This window comes from Pteropus medius, unplaced genomic scaffold (assembly GCF_902729225.1).
Source record: "Pteropus medius unplaced genomic scaffold, Ma_sr-lr_union100, whole genome shotgun sequence".
Taxonomy (NCBI): domain Eukaryota; kingdom Metazoa; phylum Chordata; class Mammalia; order Chiroptera; family Pteropodidae; genus Pteropus; species Pteropus medius.
The window spans coordinates 16,012,460-16,034,214 of record NW_024340699.1 but is presented as its reverse complement, the minus strand read 5'-3'; the positions used below and the strand labels follow the sequence as shown (position 1 = coordinate 16,034,214).

The following is a 21,755-nucleotide window of genomic DNA, read 5'->3' as shown; positions in this document are numbered from 1 at the left end:
GGACGGTGGTGATCACAGCCCGTGCTCGGGAGCTGGGACCCACCTGTGGTCCCAGCACCAAGCAGACGGCAGCGACGGTCTGGCCCGTTGCCTGTGCGCAGGCCAGCTGTCGTGCCAGGCTAGAAACCCCACAGCGTTTTCTCCAGTGCATGCACGTGGTGGGAGCTGGTTTAGGACAGGTCCACAGTGCCCAGTCAGCTGATGTCACCTGCAAGGTGGCACGGGTACCAGGTACGCTGGGCGGGTTGGGAGAGCTCAGCAATACTGTGTCCCTGCCTAGAACCAGCTAGCTCGACTCTTCCTTAGTGAAATATCTGACCGCTCGTGTGACACGGCGCCTCTGCCCACGTGTCCACCCACCCCCACTGAGCACGTGTGTTCTCTTACTGTTTCCTTCACTTTAATACTTTGTGACTTTTCTTTCAAACATCTTTTATAAACAAGGAAATAAAAGGGGGACTCAAGTCACTTAGCAGTACCGACAGCGTCACACTGGCTTTTTCTCCGTCACTTCATGTGGAAAGCCCCGTGGCGGGGCTCGGGAAGTCAGCCAAGGGCACGTGCTACAGCGTGTCACACCAGCACCCGTGGCCTTGGCCCGAGTGGCCTTTCTTGGAAAAACATAGGAGACGTCAGGAGAACACGCCTTGTGCTGTTTCCTGTTCTTGCCTCAGTGCGTTTCCCGGGGAAGAGCGTGACAGGGCCTGCAGGTGACAAAGTGCCGTGCATCCAGCGGGAACGTCAGGCACCTCGCCTCCTAGGACGCGAGGCCCAGGAGGGAGGGAGTCACTGCGGACTGTGCCGGCAGCGCCTGTGCCAGCGGCCCCGTCGGCCGACCCGCAGTGGGCATGGCCGGCCCCAGGACCGGCGCTCAGGGCGGCCCGGCTGTGGCCAGCGCCTACGCCGGCACCTGCTGCACCCCTGCCGGGTCCACGGGGCAGCTCCGGCGCCCGCACGGCACCCTCTTCATCAGCCGCTGCAGCTTGCCGGGGAAGCTCCTGCTGATGTGGCGGTACAGCAGCGGCATCACCGAGCTGCTGGAAAAGGCCAGAAGCCGCGACACGTCCTTAGCGAGAAGCAGCGCCCTCAGGGGGTGCCCGTCCGCGGGCTTCCCCCGCAGGGCCAGGGACGTGTGCCCCAGGAGCATCAGGTAGTGGGGCGTCCACAGCCCGAACTGCGCACACACGGTGGCCACCAGGAGCCTGTGCACCGAGGGGTCCAGCCTCCCCGAGTCCTGGTCGAGGGGCGTGTCCTCCTTCCGGAGCCGGGAGATGAGCACGAGGGCGTAGAGCGCGGCCAGGCCAGGCACCAGGTACCCCACGAACACCATGATGGCGTCGGCGGCCTCTGTGTCCTGCATCTTGGCGCACTCGACGGCCTGGGCCGCCACGTGGCTGCAGATGTGGAGGAGCAGGGAGGAGAAGCTGGCGAGCAGGGCCCCGCCCCAGACGAAGCCGCACACGTGCCTGGCGTTGTACACGCTGGACATGTAGGTGCGCGGCAGTGCCCGCGCGATGTAGCAGTCGAGGCTGAGCAGGGCCGTGGAGTACATGGTCACCAGGGCGCACACGTCGAAGAGCACCAGCAGCGTGACGTGCACCTCGCCGCTGAAGCCCCACAGCGCCCACCCGGAGGCGGCGGGGCCCAGCAGGTGCGCGGGCGCCAGGGCGCTGAGGATCAGCCCCGCCACGGCCATGTTCACGAAGTAGACGTCGGGCATGCTCATGCTGCTCTGGTCGTGCAGGTTGACCAGGACCAGCAGCGCGTTGTAGGCCAGGCCCACCGGGACGCCGACGACCAGGTAGAGCAGGGAGAAGCCCGACAGGGCCAGGTGGAAGTGCGGGCAGAGGGGCTGGTCCTCGCCCCTGCCTGTGCCATTGAGCGGGCCGCAGCTCCACATGGTGCCGGGCTCAGCTGGGCTGTGGAGAAAGCAGCGGGAAGTCAGTCTCCTCCGTGGCCCCCGAGCTCCGCAGGGGGAGGATGTGGCGCCGAGCCCGGGCGGCTGGGGACCCGGCTGCTTCTGGGAGACACCTGGCACCCGGGGTCGGAGACCTGAGAGGGAGCCTGCAAGTGTCGTGCGAGGCCTGGGACTTCCTGGGGGTGGACGAGCGCCTGTGGGAGCCTGAGCCCGCCAAGCGCCTCACGGCGAGAGGCAGACAGGTGTGGGCATGGGCCCCGGCGCTTCCCACCTCGCGGGCCACGTGCAGATGGAGCAGGATGGTGGCCTGTCCATCCCAGCGTGGGGTCCTGCGTGTGCCGCTCGGCATCAAGAACTGAGTGGGGACTGGCAGGTGGTGTCATGATACGAAGAAGGAACAGAACTGTCCCGCCTTTGGAGGAAAACCTCACATCAGAGTGAGGCCTGGCCCAAGCACATCTGTGTGCAGACCGAAAGCCCCCTCGGCAAGTGCACCCAGGGCAGACGGCCCAGGCCACAGCGAGGCCACCCACCCACGTGGGCACCGCCCCGCCCCGGGAGCCACCATGTGACAGCCGTGTGACGTGGAGGAAGGGCTGTGTGGCCTGTAGACTGGTCAGTCATGCAGTACACTCACAACCTTTACCACCGTCTGCCACCTCCCGCCACCACGGGCTCAGGGGGATATGGAGGAAAGCAGGGGGGCAGGGGCCCTGGCAGCGTTCCTCCGTCCCTACCACGGCATGTGCCTGCGTGTGTCCGTGACGTCCGAGCACCGGGGCGGGGGTGGGGTCTGCTCAGGGGCAGATGGGAGGGACACCGAGTTGGTGGGGATGTCTCGCAACCCTAGTGAATGCTGCCCAACAGCCTGTGACGATGGGTGTCAGATGGTAACAAAGGTGCTGGGCACGGACGGCTGGGCCGGTTATGTCACCTGCAGGAGCAGTGTCTCAGCCACAGTGAGGACACAGGCTCTTAAATCTGGCCGGAGCACCTCAGCCTGTGGGGCTGGATCCCAGGGGGCAGGGCGCGCCAGGCCAGAAGATGTCCCCAGGACAGCTCAAGTCCCTCCCGGGCACGGTTCCGTGGGAAGCTTTGGTTTCTGGTTGGGCTGCGGGAGGGGTCTTGTCGGGGTCGTCTTTCAGCTGATCTCACGGCGGCCTCCTGGCCGGCGTCTCCTTCCTGAACACCTTGGAGCGGCCGCAGACTGCAGGGCTGTCTCCCGCCCCCGTGTGCCTGGTCCCCTCCAGCTCGAGGCTCCTGCCTGCTGAGCCCCGGGAACCCGCAGTTGTGGGGGCTCCCACCAGACCTCACTGGCCACGAGTCCCCAGGACACATGACATTTGTGTGGCCTCTGCGGACATTTATCACCCTAGAGTGTCCTGTCCGTGCTGTGACCAGCCCACAGCCAAACCCCACTACTCTGACCTTGCCTGGAATGCATGGCCTCCGAGGACTCCTGGGGTCTGCCTGGGGCGTCCCTAAAATCTGTTAACCTTCCTCCTCCCGTGGGGACAGGAGGTGGGGGCCGCAGCCCCTGAAAAGGGAAGTCGTCTTCCGTCTGAGAAGAGGGGTCGTCTCCTCGGGCAGCAGCAGCAGGCTTGGGCTGTGCAGGGACCACCCCTGAGGAGGGCGCGCTTGGCCCCATGAGACCGGATCCTTCTCCCCAGCCCTGCCACCTTCCCTTTCGCTCCACCAGTCAACGGGTGTGTGGCACCCCTGCCGTCTTCTTGGCCCGTCTAGCTTCCAGCACATTCCAGGCCCACCAAGCCACAGCCCCATACCTTTATGCCATGTCCCCCGTGTCCCTGTGCCAGGACCGCACACCCCGGCAGGAACGGCAGCGCAGCAGAGGGGGCACGGGGGCGCAGGGAGGGTGCGTGCGCTCCTGGGAACCCAGCCTCCTTTCAGCGCAGCCGTGCGGCGTGGGCTTCCTGTGTGCGTGTGCACGCGCGCGCGTGTGTATGCGAGAGCCCGGGCCCCGCGTGGAAGCGCCGGTCTCCCCTCGTGAATCACTCCTGGCTCTGCCTCCCTTGGCAGGCGCGGCCCCTCCCGTCTGTTTACAGCTGGTTTCAGGAACAGGCGCTGCGCCTGGCCGGGCCGGCCCCGCCCACGCCCCGCCCCCGTGGGGGCGGGGTCAGTCAGGGGCTCTTTGGAGACCAAGGACAGCGCCGGGAGGAGTCGGAGGAGTCGTTGCTTTGGCTCGGGCGGGTGGGCACAGAAAGCTCTGTGAAGCTTCAGTGGTGGCCGAGGGCAGCTCAGAACTGGACGCCCTGGCGGTCACTCAGTGAAAGGAGCCCAGCGGCCAGGGACCAGGCCCCCCTGAGGGCGGAGTTGCCCGCTCGTCCTTCCTGCGGGGCTCCTCGGGCAACCTGGTGAGGGGTCGCCAAGGGCAGCCGCGAGGGGCAGCAGGAAGGGCGGCCTGCGGGGGCGCAGCCGGCTCTGTGCGTGGGACACTGTCGCGGGAGACAGTCTGCTGCGTTTCCTTCAAGCCTCCCGGCCCCTGTGGTGCGGGTGCAGGCGCGGGCTTCAGAAATGCGCCGAGTGCCCGCTGACTGGCCGCTCGCAAACCGCGCCTCCTAGACGCCGGTGCACAGCTCCGGATCCGCTCTGAGGACCACTCCGATCTCGGGCAGGGCACGGGGCTCAGCGGTCCACTCTTCATTCGCTCTCAGTCTGAAAATGACATGCTTAGCTCTGTTCCGCCGTTCTTCCTGGGGGACCTCGTCTCTCCAGGCACTCCTTAGACATCTTGTGACAAGTGACACGTGATGGAGCAGCCACTTCGTTTTACAGTTGCAGGTGTCTGGCGTTTTCCAGCGTGGGAGATGTTCACGCTCACCCAGATGAGGTCACAGGGTCAGAGGGGTGGGAGAGAAGGGGACACCTCTGACCAAGCGAGAGGCCCCCGGGGACACAGAGGGGCCACAGGCTGGCCCTCCCACCCCATTTCCTGTGGCCACCCACTCCCCTTCCGCGGGCCCGTTTTGTGAGGCCAGATGGGAGCAGAGACTTCCCACCAGGCTGTGGGAAGAGGCAGGGCCTGAGAAGGGGGTTTGGCCGCCCACCTGTGGGCACAGGCCTCGGGCGGCAGGTGGCTTCCCGTTAGGTCTGTCCTCCTCCCTGAGAAAGGGAGCTTGGGGCGCAGAGCTGCACAGGGGCTCTGCTTCTCTGTCTCCTGAGACAGGACGGGCCGGCAGGCAACCCCGCCTGGGCCTGGGGCTCGTGCACGAAGCACTGCAGTCTGCCCGCGATCATCTGTTTGCAAAGGAGACCCGTCATCCTGCCTGTCACCTGCTGCACCCCTCAGCTGAAGGGGTCAGGCTCAGCGAGGACAGCGGGCTCTTGTTCAGCCTTAGGGGCAGCATGCCCGCCCCTGGTGCTGTCCACAAACCCCCTGGCCAGGGCCGCCTCCCCCCACCTCACTGCACTGCCCGTTGGGCTTCCCACCCTCTGGGCCTGTATGCCCACCCCACGAGCACCGAGCGCTGGGACAGCTGGCTGCTCACCCCTCCTCTGCCCCATGCCTTCGCTCTGTCGCCTCTGCCAGGCCACCTCCAGACTCACCAGCTGGTTCGGCCACCTTCTTCTCATTCTTATCGCTGCCTCGCCCATGTCCCGAAACCCTCCCCCACGACTCTCAGGACTGGCGCCCACTTGCAGCGTCCAGGCCCTGTGCCAGTGACCACAGCGACAGCCCCAGCCACGCCCCTCATCAGACGAGGCACCAGGAGTGGCCGACCTGCTGCCCTCCTTCTCCCCAGGACTGCACCCCGGTCCCTCCTCGTCCCCGTGGATTCCTCTCCCGCCAAGCTGGCTGTGTCACTTCAGCTGGTGCTGCTTCTGTCCCCGAGCCTTTCCCTTCTGCCTGGCCAGGTCCCAGCCTCCTCCCAGTGGCTCTTCCAAGCTGGAACCCCTTCCTGAGCTCACGCCACTGGGGCTCAGGCACACAGGAGATGCCTGTGTGTGACCTGGGGTGTGCCCGCCTCCCCAGAGCAAACAAGCCCAGAGTCACTCTCCTCCCTGCCCCCTGATCTCTGTGGGCAGACCGACCCCCGCATCTCGGGGTCCTGGCTGGAGTGGGGTCCGTGCTGGTTCTCTTCCGCAGTGAGTTCTCCGGGAAGATGGACTGCACGTCAGCCTTGGTCTGCCGAGCAGGGCACACCCAGCACGAGCAGGTGTGTTGCCGCTGGGTTCACAGCAGTGCCGGCGGCTGGGCTGCTGGGCCCTGATCACTGGCTCGTGGGACGTGGCCCTGGGCCCCTGGTTAGAGACGGCAAGCCCCAGGCCAGGGGAGGAGCTGCCACCTGGCCTGCTTTGTCAGGCACTGGGAGTCCGGCTGGGAAAGGAGAGGGAGGCACCCTTCAGGCCAGGGACCTGTGCGTGGAGCTGTCCACCGTGGTCCCGGTTCAGTGTTATCGTCTTCCTGTGTAGTCATTCATTAATGATCTGAAGGTGATTCACACACCCTCAGAGTTTTTTTGTTGGTTTTGTTTTCTAATTCTACTCACGAAGAAGAAAGACTCCACACCAGGAGGCCAGGGCTGGCTCTGCCCACTCCCTTTCCCAGCCCGCCATGGCTGGGGTGCACAGGTCGTCACAGCTTCGGGGCAGGTGGTTCCAGGCCTGTGGGGCCGCAGTGGACACGTGGGGGAACAGCAGACAAGAGGCAGCCAAGCATTGCCGGCAGGTGCACAGGCTTCGGCCCTGGCTCAGGTCTCTCCCCTGCCTCCCCCAGGCGTGACTGCATGGACACCACGCAAGGGCATGGCAGGCGAACGCGTCACCACACAGAAGACCCACGGGAGTGCCGGCGGGCTGGCCTCCTGGTTAGGAGGGTTCTTCTTTGCGAGGGGACCAAGAAGCGCTGAGACCTCCCCGCCCACATGCTGCTCACAGGGGAAGCGGGGGCTGAAGGGACCTCTGCAGGGAACACAGCTGTGGCCATTGCTGCTGCAGGCCGCAGGTGGCGCCTGCCCCAGCAGCCCACTCTTCAAAAGAAAGCTAGGCTGCTGTTTGCGAGGCCAGAGTTTCGTCGCCAGAAAAGCTGGAGGACCATTTGTGTCATCGGATGCAGTGGCACCGTGATCCGGGTCTCTCTACGAGTTTGTGTGATGACCTCAGGCCAGCCCGTCAGAAGGGCCTGGCAAAGCAGCAGCCCTTCTGACAGCAGACAGGGCGGGCAGGCCTGCTGAGGACTAAGTGACAGGCCGTGACGTGTGCGTCAACAGCCACCCCAGGCCGTAGGGAACAGAACCCTTTGGGGACCAAGCTGTTGCCAGAGCCCACACTCCTCCTGGGTCCTCGGCTGGGGCCCACGTGTCACCAGCCGGATGACAGTCACTCACCTCAGATGCTCTTGTGCGTAAGAAACGCGGTCTCCTCCAGGACCCCCTCCGGCTCCAGGAACGATTTCTCAGGAAGATACTCCCCCAGGCCGGCCACCTGGTCCTGCTGCGTGTGCCCCGGGCCACACTCCCTCACCTGTGCTGGGTTCTCGGTGCCCCGGCGGGAGTGGGGGGTGCAGAGCTGCCTGCTCCAGGCCCCGGCGTGGGAAAGTGGCAGCAGCCTGAGGAAGGAACATGAGCTCCAGTGGTGACAGCAGAGAGGACACTGGACACTGGCCTGAGCGCCCCCCGGGCAGCTCCGTGCTGGCTTGGAAACCCGGGCACTTCTGCACCCAGGGTCTCCCTCATGGAGCCTGCCGCCCCTTTGAGCATGCTGCCTCCGTGGGGGGCTCCCATCGGACAGCCCAGAAGCTGAGGCCCAGAAGCCGCACAGGCCCAGGCAGCTGCCAGGCCCACTGCGCGGGTGACCAGTGATGACCGGTGAGTCATCATGCTCTGCAGAAGGGGCCTCGTGGACGTGGGTTTGGGGTGAAGGCCTGCTGGGGAGCAGGATCGGAAGCTGGCCACACATATCACGCTTCTGCTCAGCAGCCTGGGTCCTAAGAGACCGAGAGGCTGGGGCGTCCCCGGCGGCAGGGCGGCAGGGCGGCATGGGTGCAGAGGCAGCGGCCCTCTCCCAACCAGGGGTCAGCGGTTGCCTGGGTGGTGCCATGGGGCAGGTGGAAAAGGTGCACAGCGCCCCCCAGTGGCGCTCTGCGCCTGGTAACAGCGCGGCCCAGGCGTGTGCCTCACGGGGCCCACAGCCCGGAGGGTGCATGCATCGACAGCAGCTTCTTCCTGTGAGGAAGCGGCTCTGCTCTGGCGCCATCTTGCCCCTGGCCTCACTCACCCTGCCCACGAGAGGAGCTCCAGGACCCAGTCAGTGCCGGGGGAGCTGGTCAGAGCTAACCACCGTCCCCCGCCGTTGCCCGGTGCGTCCACGTGGTTAAAAGTTCAGGCTCCTGAAACAAAACACAGAGGGAAACGTACTAAACCCATGGTCCTTAGTCTTAGGGTTTTATGGACTTGACCCAAAAAACAAGGGAAGTAAAAGCAAAACTAAATGAATGGGACCGCATCAAACAAAATAGCTTCTGCACAGCAAAAGAAATCATCAAAAACCCAAAAAGGCAACCAGCGGAATGGGAGGAAATATTTGCAAAGAACACCTCTGATAAGAGGCTAACATCCCAAATATGCAAAGAACTCATACAACTCAACAACAAAACAACAAACCACCCCGTTAAAAAATGGGCCAAGGACTTGAACAGACAGTTCTCCAAAAGAGACACATGTGAAAAGATGCTCAACTTCACTAGCTGTTGGAGAAATACAAATCGAAACCACTATGAGACACCACCTCACACCTTTAAGAGTGGCTGCCATCACCAGGACAAGTAATAACAAGCACTGGAGAAGATGCGGAGAAAAAGGAAGCCTCCTGCACTGCTGGTCGTACCGGAAATTGGTACAGCCGCTATGGAAAACAGGACGGCGGTTCCTCAAAAAATTAAGAATAAAATCACCACATGACCCAGGAGCCCTTCCTCCGGGTGTCTACCCCCAATGTTTGAAGACATTCACTTGTAAAGATATATGCACCCCGATGTTCACTGCAGCGTTATTCACAGCGGCCAAGACATGGAAACAGCCCACCACGTGTCCTCCGACAGATGAGGGGACGAAGAAGATACGGACGTAGACACGATGGAGCACGACTCGGCCCGAGGAAGAGATGGCACACTGCCACCTGCAGCAGCGTGGTGGGACCTCGACATGATCAGGCTAAGCGAAATAAGTCAGGAAAAGCTGAGAACCATGTGCTTTCACTCACGCGGATAGAAAATTGAGAGCAACAAATAAGACTAAAATACAAACAAACAAACTCATAGACATGATGACAATGGTGGTGACCAGAGAGGGCGGTGGTGGGAGCAGGAAGAGGGTAAAGGGTCAAATACACGGTGACAGAAGGAGACCAGACTTGGGGTGCGCACGCAATGCAACGTACAGATGACGCATGATGGAACCGTATACCTGAAACCTATATAATCTTCATAACCAATATCACCCCAACACATCTAATAAAATTTTTTTTAAAAAGAAAAAGGTAAAGCTTAAAACAGCAGCCCGGGCTCTGGGGCAGGTGCAGGGCGCACAGGTGCCCGGACTCTGGCCTCGGTGTCCCTCTTCCCCTCCTGGCCCGGCGGGGATTGAGGAGACACAGCGCCGGACGCAGAGGGCAGCCAGCCCGTCCCTGTGCCGGGGTGAGGAGGGCATGGGCTTCGCCATCCCCTGGGGTCCCCGTAAAAGACGCATGGGCAGAGCAGGCCAGGGCCAGGAGAGATGGGGACGGGAGCCTGGGCACAGCCAGGTGGAAGTTCCCACAGGGAGAGGACGCCCTGAAGAAGGCACGGGGCTGGAGACCCCGCTGTGCACTGTCTCCAGAGGCTCTGTGCTGGTCCGGGGGCGGGGCAGGGCGGGGCAGACCCACAGCCGCCTTCCTGTGCTGCACTCAGCTGGGGCCCACGTGCGGCTTCGCTCACCCGCATCCGCAGCTGCCACCACAACAGGGACCAGCTCAGGTCCTTTCTGGCTCATGATTAGGACAGCGTTTGGGACTCCTCCACACAGGGTCCCTCTGCAGCCCCTTGTCTTCCTCGCGAGGGCGCCCTGCAGCCCGGTGGCTTTAGCGCCCGAGGCGGGCCCTGGCCTCTGCCCGCCTTTCTGAAAGGGCCCCATGCGGCATGATGTGTCCAGGAGCAACTAAAACAACTTTGGCAAACTCCAGGACCAAAGGAGAACGAGATCTCCATGGAAACAGGCACTGGGCGTGGTCAGAGCAGCAGCCCTGCAGTGACTGTGGGCCTGGGTGACGTGGGAGCAGGCCCCGCCACCCGGGAACCCTGTGTGCGTGTGTGTGAGTGTGACAGTGTACACGCAGAGCCGGCAACGTGCAAAACCACGAAAGGAGCCATCCTGCCCCACGGGAGCCAGACCGGCGTCACCAGCCTTCCCTTTCTGCCTCCGCCAGTCAGGAGGCCCTGTGCCCGTGTTCGGGGCCCATCGGAGCAGGCTGCCCCACCGGGACCAGCGTCTCACAGCTGTCTTTGAGCATGCTGACCCCTGGCCGGGACAGCCCTTACCCGCGTCCCCGAGTGCTGGGCCAGCACACACCCCCCACCCAGCGTTTAAGGCAGCACCTGGGGCCCCTCCCTGCCACCCTCGGTGCACCCACCACTGAGTCCCTCTGTCCCACCCACAGAGAACTCTGAAGGGGGGCTACTAGAAGGGTCTGTGCCTGCAGCTTGGCTGGCTCTGGCTGGGGCAAGACGCGTTAGGGGGCGTGAAAGGCTTCTCCCCGCGGTGAGCAGCTGGACCCGCCGAGGAGAAGCGAGAGCAGAGGGTGGGCGGGCCTCTGGCGGCTTGATGGTGGTGTCCCCTCTGACACCTTGGAGGCCTGGGTGTGGGCCCAGGTGGGCCGGGCAGGGCCCCTGGTGGGCAGACAGTTCGGTCTGGCCGGTGGTGGTCCTGTAGATCGCCTGTGCACCAAGACTCCACCTCAGATGAACCTTCTGGAACAATCAAAATGCTCTGAAAATGCCTCCCGGATGTTTATTTCCTTTGTAATAATGGGCAGAGAGAGGCTTTAGCTACAATTAGCATCCAGCCGTAGGAGCCAGACTCTCCGGAAAGGCTGATGTTTTCGTGGGTCTGTCAGGGCAGTCACAGACTGCACCTTCCTGGGGGTGATGGGGAACGGGTCATCATATAGGTGGCTTCTTCTGAGTTTTCGTAACCTTTTGCTTTTTGCGGTTCTAAATTGCAGAGTAGTGAGAGTGAGCGGGGCAGCCTGGCTCAGATGCATAAACAAAGAGCTGCCTCTTTCTCTTCGTGGAAGGGAGCGGCATGTTTGCTGGCTCAGGAGGGGACCGTGGGGGACCGAGACCGGGCAGCTGGGTCCTGGCCAGCGGGCCGGCAAGGCACCTCTCCCTGGAGAAGATGGGACACACGCTCTTCTGTTCACAGAGCACTGGTTACTTGGGCTTTCTGTTCCCGAGTGACTCTGTCCGAGGCTCATGCTCCTTCTAGGTACACCGGAGCAGTGACGGCACAAACAGGGGCTGGCTCCGGTCTCCCTTTCAGACTCCGGGCCACGCCCACCTGCCCAGGTGTTACCTGGTGAGCTCTTACCTGGCGGAAGTGCTCAGCCCACAGACCCTATCGCCACCTGCCGCCCTTTCTGAGGGAGGAGCCGGCCAGTTATTTTTATTTGTAACAGTTGCTTCCTCCGTTTGCTGGGCTCTCATCAAAACTGAGGAGCTCCTGGGCGCGCTCTGCTGGCATGTCAGCGGCCCAGGTGGGCCTGCTGGGGACATGTGCCACACGTGGAGGCTCCCAGGAGACGGGACTCTGCTCCTCGGCAGCACTGCCTCTTGGCAACTCGAGTTAAACAGAAGAGTGCCGTCTCACTCTCTAGACTGAGTTCTGTCTGCTCTTCGATGCCTGGGCGGTGTTCCGCGCTCCCGGCCTGTGAGGCCCTGTGGCCTGCTGCAGCCTGGTGCTGCCCAGTCACGCGCAGTGGCTTTAGCCTTCGAGAGCTTCGGAGCCAGCAGCCAAGGGGAAGCACCTTTTGAGCGAGGAGGAGCGTGACTTTGTCACGCACACTCGCACAGCAGCCCCGAGTCTCTGGGAGGCAACCTGCCCCCACCCCTAAGACCGCCTGGTGTGCGGCGAGGTCCCGAAAGGCCAGGTGGCAGTTTTTTGTCAGGGTCCTGGATGACATCCTAGGGGCTGTGAGATGGAAGCAGCTCCCTTAGAAGCGGCAGGGCACGTCCCCCTGCTGGGATCTTTGCAAGTGTCATTTCTGGACTATAGACTCGATACATCCTGTACACTGTAACCTGAAACCCCACGCGCACTCACATTAGGGGGACGGACCTTGCCCTCTGTCATCAACCTGCTGGGGCTTTTGATTCACAGCGATGTCAAGTCAGTGTTGACATTTACATTCTGCCCTAGAGCTGTGTTCCTCTGTCCTCAGGCTATTTCCATACTCACTAGAGGCAGGACAACACGTGGTCAAGAGCAGGCCAAACACCCCCGTGCTGCGTGTGGCCCCGAGCAGTGGGCCTCACCGCTCCTGCCCAGCTTCCCATCTGTGCCATGGCACACTGACCACTCACGAACCGTAAGCCACGCTTTTTAAAAGCCTGTTGTCTTTAGAGGCCTTCATCACTTAGGCAGGTACCTGACATCAGGTTTGGCCAGCTGGACCCCACAGCAGCTCCTTAAGGAGCTGTGCAGCGGGCCGTGGGAAGGGTGACCGTACACTCGCCGTAATTATTAACAGTGCCTCTTCTCTCTGTCGGCGGTGACCCACCATTACGCGCAGCCTGGATTCATACACTTGTATTTGCAGAGCCTGTAAAGGAGGCCTCTGGCCACTTGGTGACGGACTGCCAGCCTCTGCAATGTGCTGAAGATAGGGGACAACGGGAGGCGGCATGCTCCGCCAAGATGAGGATCTGGTTATTTAAATAAAGGCGGCAGGATCTCGGGTGAGTGCGCCGCCAGTGGTGGCGGAGCCGAGGGACGAGACGACCTCAAATACAAGAGCACCCTCGGGTCCTGCACAGCTGTGCGCTGCAGATAGATTACCACTCGGCCGAAGAAGAACCCGGTGCGTGTCTCTGACAGTGACTCGGTGTTGGGTTTCTTGTGGCGAGGAGAATGTGCCATCAGCAGCTGGGGCACTGCCTTCACCCCAAGTCCCAAAAGGAGCCCGGGGGTTATACTTCTATCATGCGGCCGAGACAGCTAACAGACCTGATGACTCCACTGAGACCTAGTTCCAGAACTCGGTAAAAATGCTGTAATCGTGAAGGGCCACGGGAGGACGGTGCATCCCACAGGACATGTGAAGAACCGGCGGTGCTGCTGGCCTCCTGCATGGGCAGCAGATGTCAGCTGCCCCTCCACAGGTTAATGACCCCAGGACGGCAGGCAGGCCCTGGCTGCCCCTCCGGGCTCAGGGCGGCCACAGTGCCCTTCGCCCCTGAGGAGGGCAGTGCCCTGCATGGGGTTCAGCACCCGCGAGAGGGGGGGCAGTGGCCCCCACCCCTAGGGGACAGTGGCCCGCACGGGGGACAGCGCCGCCACCCCGAGGGGACAGCGCCAGGGCGGGGCCGAGGGACCGGGCGGAGCACCGGGCCGGACAGGGCCACCGTAGCCCGGGCTCGCACTCCGCGCAGGCAAGCTCCGGGTGAGCCCGGCCGCCCCCGACCGCTCGTTCGGCGCCCACTCACCCGCTCGCTGGGCCGCGGGCCGCGCAGTCGCCGCGGGGCGGGCAGCTCGGGCTCCGAGGCGGCGGCGGGGCTTCGGCGCGCACGCCGCGCGGGGCCTGTGTACACACGTGACCGCCGCCGGCCCCGCCCCCGCGGCCCCGCCCCGCACCCCGCGCGCGGCCCCGCCCCGCACCCCTCCGCGGCCTGGGGGCCACCCTGTGCCCGACGCAAGCCCGCGCTCGCTTCTGGTGCCACCTGGGCCCCCCTGAACGCGCCGGCTGTGCCGAGTCACAGGGCTCTAATCTGCTGGGGACAGACACAGCCACCCTCGAGGCTGTAATCGGGCCCTTCCAGGCGCACCTGCTCCTCTTCCCCGAAGTGCGTCTGCCCTTCCCAAATTCACCCTTTACTGCCTGGTTCCAGGAATTTCTTTGTAAGCCGAACTGAGCGCAGGAAACTTTTTAAAGAGACAGCGCATTGTGTGCAGCCTGATTAACTCTGTAGCTGTTGCTACGGTTAAACGGTGGGAAAGTTTAAGCCGCCGCAGCGCGATCCGGCTCGGGATCTGAGAATATTTCTTTGTGAAAGTCGAAGTGTGCAGGTTGCAGAATTTACTGCAGATTTACTGCGTGGCCAGGAGCTGGATGGAACAGGAATAATAACAGCGACCCCAGCTGGCCTCGAGCCCCCCACCTGGGGCCGCCTTGTGTGACAGGACAACTCTTCAGCCATGGTTGGAGGGGGAACTGGGGGACCAGGCTGTGAATGCAGAGCCTCACTCTGCCCAAGTCATTTGTAGACCCGCTGTGCCCCCACCACCCGATGGCCCCGTTATCCTAACTGACCCTTCAGCCTGACACCAGTCTTTGTAGCTGTGGGCATCCAACATTGGGCCACCTTTGCCCCGAGGCCAAGACCAGTCACAGCTGGGGAGGACTTACCTCTGGGCCCTCAGAACCACCCTTCAGGGAATATAATCCCACATTTCATCAAATCTGAGACACAGGGCAACGTGCACCATAGTTTAACAGACCGCTAAACAGGAAACCATCCGCCAGTTACATTCCGACACTGTCAGTTATAAGCCACACCTGATTTCAGAGCTGTTCAAAGGACAGGGGAGGTGAGTTGGCATCGATGAGATAGTGTTCTCATTTTCGATTTTTTTGAGCCTCAGAAACTTTAAGCAACTTGCCCAAGGTCACAGAGCAGACAGCAGAACGGGATTTGAACCCAGGTGGTCTTTGGCTTTCCAGCCTAAGGTTGTGGACTTTGGGTTCTTCCAGCAATATGTCTCAATAAGCATCGTTGTGTCCTTTGAATGGCCTCAGACCCTGGAATTCCTGGTCAGAATCCCAGAATGCCAGGCTGGTGGCACTCTGTCCCCTGGGTGCCCTCGGCCCAGCAGAGCTTTGTCGGACTGCGCCTAAGCCACTTAGCCCTCAGGTTGCCCCCACTGCCTTATCGGCAAAGAAAGACTTCTCCTGTGAGCAGGCACACACACAGCGCCGGGGAGAACGCAAGGTCTGTGTGTGTCCCCAGGCCTTCAAAGTGAGCCCTCCCTCCAGCTGAGCCAAGACCAGCATTTTATAGCCTGACGTCAGTGTGCTCCAGGGGGCTGCAGCTGTGTACCTGCTGCTGGCTGCTCCCCAGCTGCTCCCCAGTTCCTCTGCGAGACCCAGATGACTGTGGGGACAGCTGCACCGCCCTGGGCACACATGGACAGGGCTGTCGGAGGCATGCGAAGCTGGACCTGATCATAGTCCGGTGTCGAGTTTAGCAGAGCAGGAGGAGCCGGCGTCCCCTGCCTGGACGTCAGCGTGCTCCGCTCTGCACTCGGAAGGGAGACTCCAGCCCTGTGCTCTGCCGTGGTCAGAGAGTGCTGCTCCCGGCATTACGGGACCGCCATGCTCACCACAGCTTTGAGACGCGGCGACTCTCGCTGTTTGTCCTGGATAGCAGGCGATAAGATCGTCTGCATTCCGCACGCAGGGACTCTGGCCTGCTGGCCGGAATGTGTTCGCGTTTGTTCTTCCTCATGGGGGCTGGGAGAGTGACGTGGGGGTTTCAGCCGCCCTAGCTAAAAAGGCAGGCTGGTTTTCCTTCTGGAGGTTGCCTTTTAGTCACACGCTTACAGGGTGACTCTGACCCCGCGCAGCATGTGGGTCAGGAATGTTTAACACGGGAGTGTTAGTTTTGTGAGCGCAGTTTATCGTAAGGTCCTGTGTTTTGACCTCCATGTGGCTATGTGTTACTTAACGTCCTTTGAGGCCCCAGGAAGGTGTGGCGAGCTTTGATGAGGAAGTGTGGAGGGCTACCTGGGAAGCGGGTGTCCCGTGTCTCCGGTCAGTTCAGAGCTGGGCCGTGCTTCCTAAGTGGTCGTGGCAGGTGAGCACTTTGTCGCTGCAGCTGCCTCACGGCCCTCCCCCCAGTCCCTTACTCCTTTCCGAGTCAGAGCTCCCCTCTGTCCCCGTGGAAGCAGACCTCCCTGTTAGCAACGCGGGAAGCACGTGTGCCCGGAATTCTGCCCTAGCGATGATGCCCAGTGGCATTTTCAGCTGGCGGCCACAAGAGCTACCTTTGGCGTGCAGGGCCCAGCACACTGGCCACTCACAGTCACGTGCAGTGTGGCCGTGCAGCGTGGGGTGTCTGCCAGCCGGCACCTTTTCAGTCCTCACCTCCTGTGCTAGGGCAAGCCGAGTGTGTTAGAGACCAGTGGCTGTCCCCCGAGCATCTGCTCTGACCCAGGCCCACTCCCCCGGAGCCCCTGGGCCGGGGAGACAGGCAGGCAGGTGAGCAGGTGCTCTCATCCTCCGAGTGGAGTCAGCATGGACACCGGGGGTCAGCATGGGGCACAAGTGGGAACGTGCTGGGCTGCGGACCTGCCAGAGCAGGGCCACCCTGGAAGAAAACAGCAAACCCCAAGCGATATGGGGGCCTAGTCCCAGCACCCTTTCCAGCCTGAGGCTGCTGGCGCTCCGAAGGTACTTCAAAGGGCGGGAAGGTGACTTCTCTCGGTGACAACCAGGGGTGGCAGGAAGTGTTCTGGCTCACAGGTGGCGGTACGTGGACCTTCCCTCCCCCCGCAGGACCGTCTTCTCGACTCCTGGTCTGCATGTACCACTCCCCAGTGGACCAGGACCCGGGACAGGGACAGTGAGGACCCTGTTGAAGAGAGGCTGGCCGTCCGTCCTGCATGACCGTGTCGGCAGGCTGCAGTGAGCGCTGTCGCCATGAGCACGCTCCGTGGGGAGGGCGCCAGCTCCCTACTCAGACCGGGGCCCCTCTGGGTTCCCGATTCTCCGCGCTCCCAGGCACAGCGGGGCTGAGACAAGCGGCCCCCTGCCAGCCTCCCTCGGCTTACCCCGACCGTGCAAAGCCCACCTTCACCGCCCGCCCGGCTCGCCTGCAGCCACCCAGGACCCCGGCCCGGAGGCAGGGGAGAGGGGCTGCTGTCGGCTACGGGGCGTTGGGGTTGCCAGTGGATCATGCCGGGCCTGGAGCGGCTTGCCTGCACATGTGTGCACTGGGACAGGCGCCCGGGGCTGCGGCAGGCTGGTGCTGGTGCCGGCATCGATGGAAGCAGCTTCTTGAAAGCCCGCACCTGGGGGCTCGTCAGCAGGTGCGGGGTGTGGGCATGGGCTGCTCATGCCCTGGCCCCTTTTCTTGCCTCACGGCGCCACCAGGACTGCCAGTGCCCACTGGCTGCGGTGCCTGGCGTGGGCCCGCGCCCCAGTGCTGGTCTTAGGGGACACGGGGCCCGGGGGCCTCATCCGTCAGGTCAAGGAAGCCCTCCTTCCTAGTTTTCTCAGTACTTACATCCTGAACAGGTGTTGGTTGGCCAGATGCCCCTTCCGCGTGGACTGACACAGTCACGTGGTGCTCCTTTAGCCTGCTGATACAGTGGGTCACACGGGTTGCTTCCTGAATGTGGACCCAGCCTCGCATCTGGGAACGCAGTCCCTCGTCACAGTGTGTAATTCTATTTACATGTTGCTGGGTAGGATTTTTGCATGTGTACTCCTGAAGGGTTTGGGTCTGTCGTTTCTTTTTGGGCCTGTTTTGTCTGGTTTTGGTATCAGAGTGTGATACTGGCCTCATATTCTGGAAGAGATCGTACAGAGTTGGTGTTCTGTAAAGTTTCAGTGAAACCGTGGGGCTCGGACACAAGGTTCTGGAGTCGGGGACACCAGGGGCCGACCCTTCCCAAGGCCCTACACGACCTCGGGGACGGCGACACCCAGCCCGCCAGTGAGAGGGGAGGGGCCCGTGGGCAGAGACGAGCGCGGCCGCTCTGGAGGAGCTGGTGGGCAGCCGCTAGGCCTTCAGCAGGATTCGGCTTCGGTCCCTCTTGCTGGTGGCTGACAGCAGGCCCCGCTCCCTTGGGGCGGGGGCTTCAACCTCCCCTACCCCCGCCACCCCCACCGCCAATTTCCACTTGCCAAGCGCTTTGCTCCTGGCAGCAGGGCTGAGTAGGAGGGCAGCGGTGTGTCCAGGGGCTGTGCCAGCTGGGAGCAGCTGTCTGCATCTGGCCGTGAGCCCCTGCGGCACTTCCTGTGGATGTCCCCGCTGACCAGCTCTCAGGACTGGTGCCTGCCGGGGACACTGGGCGTGCTGACCAACCAGGCACCCTTGTTCAGAACATCTACGTAGGACGTGTTTATTCTCCCCTAAGTGACTCAGAATGGTCCACATGCTCTTGGGGTACCTGGCACCCTGGTTCTGAAAGCTAATTCTTATTGCTTCCGGGGGAAGGTTTTTGGTGGCAATTTTGTACTTCCAGAACGCCAGTGGGGTTGCTCTATACCCCGTCCCCACTTCTCTAGCCACCCCGGCTTCTCCTCTGCCTCACGTGGGCCTCTGTGCCCCTCCCCAGCACTTAGGTGCTTGCGGTCCCCTCTGTCTGGATCACCTCTCTCCCAAATATCCAAGGGCTGACCCTCACCTCCCGGTCTCTACTCAGATGTCACCTTCTTTGCACTGTTTTCCTTGACCTCCAGCCTCCCACAGCCACTCGAAATTACAAAATGTCAATAAGCCTGCTCCCTGTCTAGCCTGCCTGATTTTTCTCAATACCGTAGCCTTCCGATGCACTCTCGCTGCGCAGGTGTCTCAGTCCATTGGGCTGCTGCGAGAGCGCAGCACAGACCAGGTGGCTTGTGGCGACACGCATTTCTGTCGGCTCTGGAGGCGGCAGATCCAGCCTCAGAGTGCCAGCAAGGACCATGTCGGGCAAGGACCACTTCCTGGGTCACAGACGGCCGTCTGCTCATTGTGTCCTCACGAGACAGAAGGGCCTCGAAGGAGGGCACCAATCCCACTGACGAGGGCCCCGCCCCATGACCTAGTCCCCCCAGAGCCCCACCTCCCGCCACCATCCCACAGGGGATTGTGGGTTTGGGGGACGGAACGCAGCCTGAGGCAGCAGCGTTTTCGCTGTGTTCCCCAAGCATACTCGCACTTGGGCAAGCGAACGTGAAGAAGCTGCCTGACAGATACCAGTGGGACGCTGGTCCCTCTCGTCCCTGCTTTCCGACCTGGGCTGCTGGCTAATTTGCCTGGGGGTCTGGGGCTTTCAGGCTCTGTTTCCCTCATGGCGGACCCAGGTGCTGCCTCCAGGTTCTTGCTGTTGGTCGGCCTCTGGGTCACGCCCTCCCACTCCACCAGCTGGACCTAGTCCCCAAAGGCCCTCGGGGCTGTAAGAGGTGCCCTTACTCCTGGGGCCCCTGCGCTGAACCCCAGGGGTGCAGCAAGTGTTCCAGTGCCTCAGCACGTGGCCTGGGGGGACAGAGCCTGTCCTACAGGCTGGTCCCAGGGCAGAGAGGGGCCTACGAGGGAACACAGGATCAGAAATAGACCGACCTGGTGCACTTCATACCCTCCCTGAGCCTCGGCTTCCTCATCGGTAAGGTGTGGATGGCAGGGGGGCTGGCAGCGGGAGTGAGAGCCCACGCTGAGCCACGCGTCCTGCGTGTGGTGTCCTCAGCCAGCACCTCTGTGCCTGTGCGCCCTGCTGCCAAGCCAGCTGTGCCCTCTTCTGTCTCCCACCAGAAGATGACAGTGGAGAAAGAAGCTCATCAGAGGGCCCTTGGGACAGGAGACCGACAATGGAAAGTGAGTCACAAACCCCCTGGGACTCCACCCAGAATTCAGTTCATTCCATGAAACCAGAAATGTTGGAAACTTTTTTTTTTAACATTTCCATATCCATCGCCTTCTCTGTAGAGCGGGGACACCGATGCCAGCATCACAGGGATTAAGCAGGAAAGCACAGGTGGGCTGGCCTAGCCCAGAGGCTGTCGTAGCGGGCAGGCGCCCACCCTGCCCTCCGCCTTCCCTGCATCCGCCCAGCTGTGGCCCGGGCCTTGGCAGTCCCTGGTAGCCGCCCCCACCGCCGTGACTGAGCAGGCCTCTGCGGTGGTGGATCTCTGCAGGCAGCAGGGACGCAGCCAGGAGGAAAAGTACAGAAAGATGCAGTCTTGGCTCCAAAGCCTTGGAGATCCTTATCAGGCTGGGAAGCTGGGGTGCCCACACCCGAAGCAGGAAGCCCACACCCGCTAGCGGTCCCAGTGGGCAAGGGAAGAAAGGGTTTTGGAGCAGCCTCAGCAGCCAGAGTACAGGGTGTCCTGGGGCGCCTGGCGGCTGGCCTTTGCCAGAGAGGCCTGCCGCTTCCTGCAGCTGGCCCGCCTCCAGAGCCTACTGTGGGCCCTCGGGTGGGTTTAGCAGGCTCCTGGCTGCTGGAGTGTGGTTTTTCCTTGGACCCTAAAATGGATCCACAGTGTTGCCTTAGGGGAGGGAACAAGCTCTAGGAGAGGTTTGGCGTGGGCAAAGGGCGGTGTGACCGTTCATTGATCCGGTGAGCCTTTACCAAGTGCCTGCTTCTTGCTGGACTTCTGTGTCATGGTGCAGACACAGCCCTACCTTATGGAGTGCAGTGTGGGAGCCAGACGCCAGGTAGAGCTCAGGGGGCGGGTTGCGTGGCTGCTCTGGGGAGTTCAGGCCTCCCCACCCCCCGCACTGGCCAGACGCTTAGCAGGTGAAGTGGAGGTGTCCCTGAAGCTGACGGTGACAAGGATGTGAAATGAGGACGAGTCGTGAGCGCTGCAGGCAGCGAGGACAGCATGTGTAAAGGCCCTGGGGAGGAGACAGCAGACCAGGTTCAGGGGACCTGGGGTCCGGTACTGCAGGTGGTGATGTGGGAGCGGGGACAGCACGTGGGCCCAAACCTGATGGTCATACTTGGGTCTGTGTTATGTGCAGAGAAATAGGGAGTGACTGGGGCACTGCACCCGCTGGTTTTCTTGCCTCCCGTGTGGGGGAGCTGCGGGGAGTCTGGCGACAGGCCGACCCCTGGGCGTGGGCTCCGTGTCTGCCGCTTCCAGGCCGAGCAGTGAACGAGAGAGAAGTTGTCCTGAGTCTCCGCCCCGTCTCCCGAACAAGCTCGTTAAGTAGGAACCCCCGCAGGGTAGGTGTTGGCAGGTGCGCATGTTGGCAGGTGCGCATCACTGTCCCCCGCCGCGCCCACACGCGCGCCTAGGGCAGGCCCGGAGTTGGGCTTGGCTGTCAGGCGCCCAGGTGCGGAGGTGCGGCCACGCCCACGCCCACGCCCACGGCCTGTCTGGCGACAGGCCGACCCTTGGGCGTGGGCTCCGTGTCTGCCACTTCCCGGCGGAGCAGGGGACGAGAAGTTGCCCTGAGCCTCCGCCCCGTCTCCCGAACAAGCTCGTTAAGTAGGGATCCCCGCAGGGTAGGTGCTGGCAGGTGCGCATCACTGTCCCCCGCCGCGCCCACACGCGCGCCTAGGTCAGGCCCGAGTTGGGCCTGGCTGTCCGCGCCCAGGTGCGGAGGTGCGGCCACGCCCACCGCCGGAGCCACGCCCGCACGCCGAGCGCGGGCGCGCCTGCGTCACCTCCCAGCCGGCTGGATCTGGTTCCAGCCGCGCCGGGCCAGCCTGACATGCGCAGTGCGCGGGGCTGAGGGCGGGGGGTGCAGGTCTGGGCGGACCCGACGGCCAGGGACGCGGAGGTCAGTGCGCCGAGCCCGGGAGCGGGGCCCAGGGACGAGCGGGGGTCCTGCACGTGCGCGCGGGGGCGGGGCCGTTCCCGGGGGCTGCGGGGGTCCCGGCCGGGTGGTCGCCACTGCGCCGGCCTCCGCCCCGGCGAC

At 62.7% G+C, this 21,755-nt stretch overlaps 2 protein-coding genes across 6 annotated transcripts in view; one reads left to right on the top strand and one right to left on the bottom strand.

The window, feature by feature from the left end:
• The window catches only part of CHLSN (cholesin), an 80,089-nt gene that overhangs the window by 44,964 nt on the left and 13,370 nt on the right, over window positions 1-21,755 (top strand). The gene's annotated exons all lie outside the window — the stretch shown is intronic.
• Window positions 384-15,782, bottom strand: GPR146 (G protein-coupled receptor 146). Of its 5 annotated transcripts, XM_039879216.1 has the most exons (5): window positions 15,225-15,781; window positions 8,156-8,267; window positions 2,656-7,487; window positions 2,190-2,377; window positions 384-1,919 (listed from the first exon to the last, which is right to left on the bottom strand). In XM_039879216.1, exons 4-5 carry the CDS (start codon window positions 2,231-2,233, stop codon window positions 899-901), a joined length of 1,065 nt encoding a protein of 354 aa, XP_039735150.1. In that variant the 5' UTR covers window positions 2,234-2,377; window positions 2,656-7,487; window positions 8,156-8,267; window positions 15,225-15,781; the 3' UTR covers window positions 384-898. The 5 variants fall into 5 exon arrangements, with proteins under 5 accessions (XP_039735150.1, XP_039735160.1, XP_039735170.1 ...); XM_039879226.1 differs by lacking the exon at window positions 2,190-2,377 and having other exon boundaries at window positions 15,225-15,782; XM_039879236.1 differs by lacking the exon at window positions 2,190-2,377 and having other exon boundaries at window positions 5,972-7,487; window positions 15,225-15,782.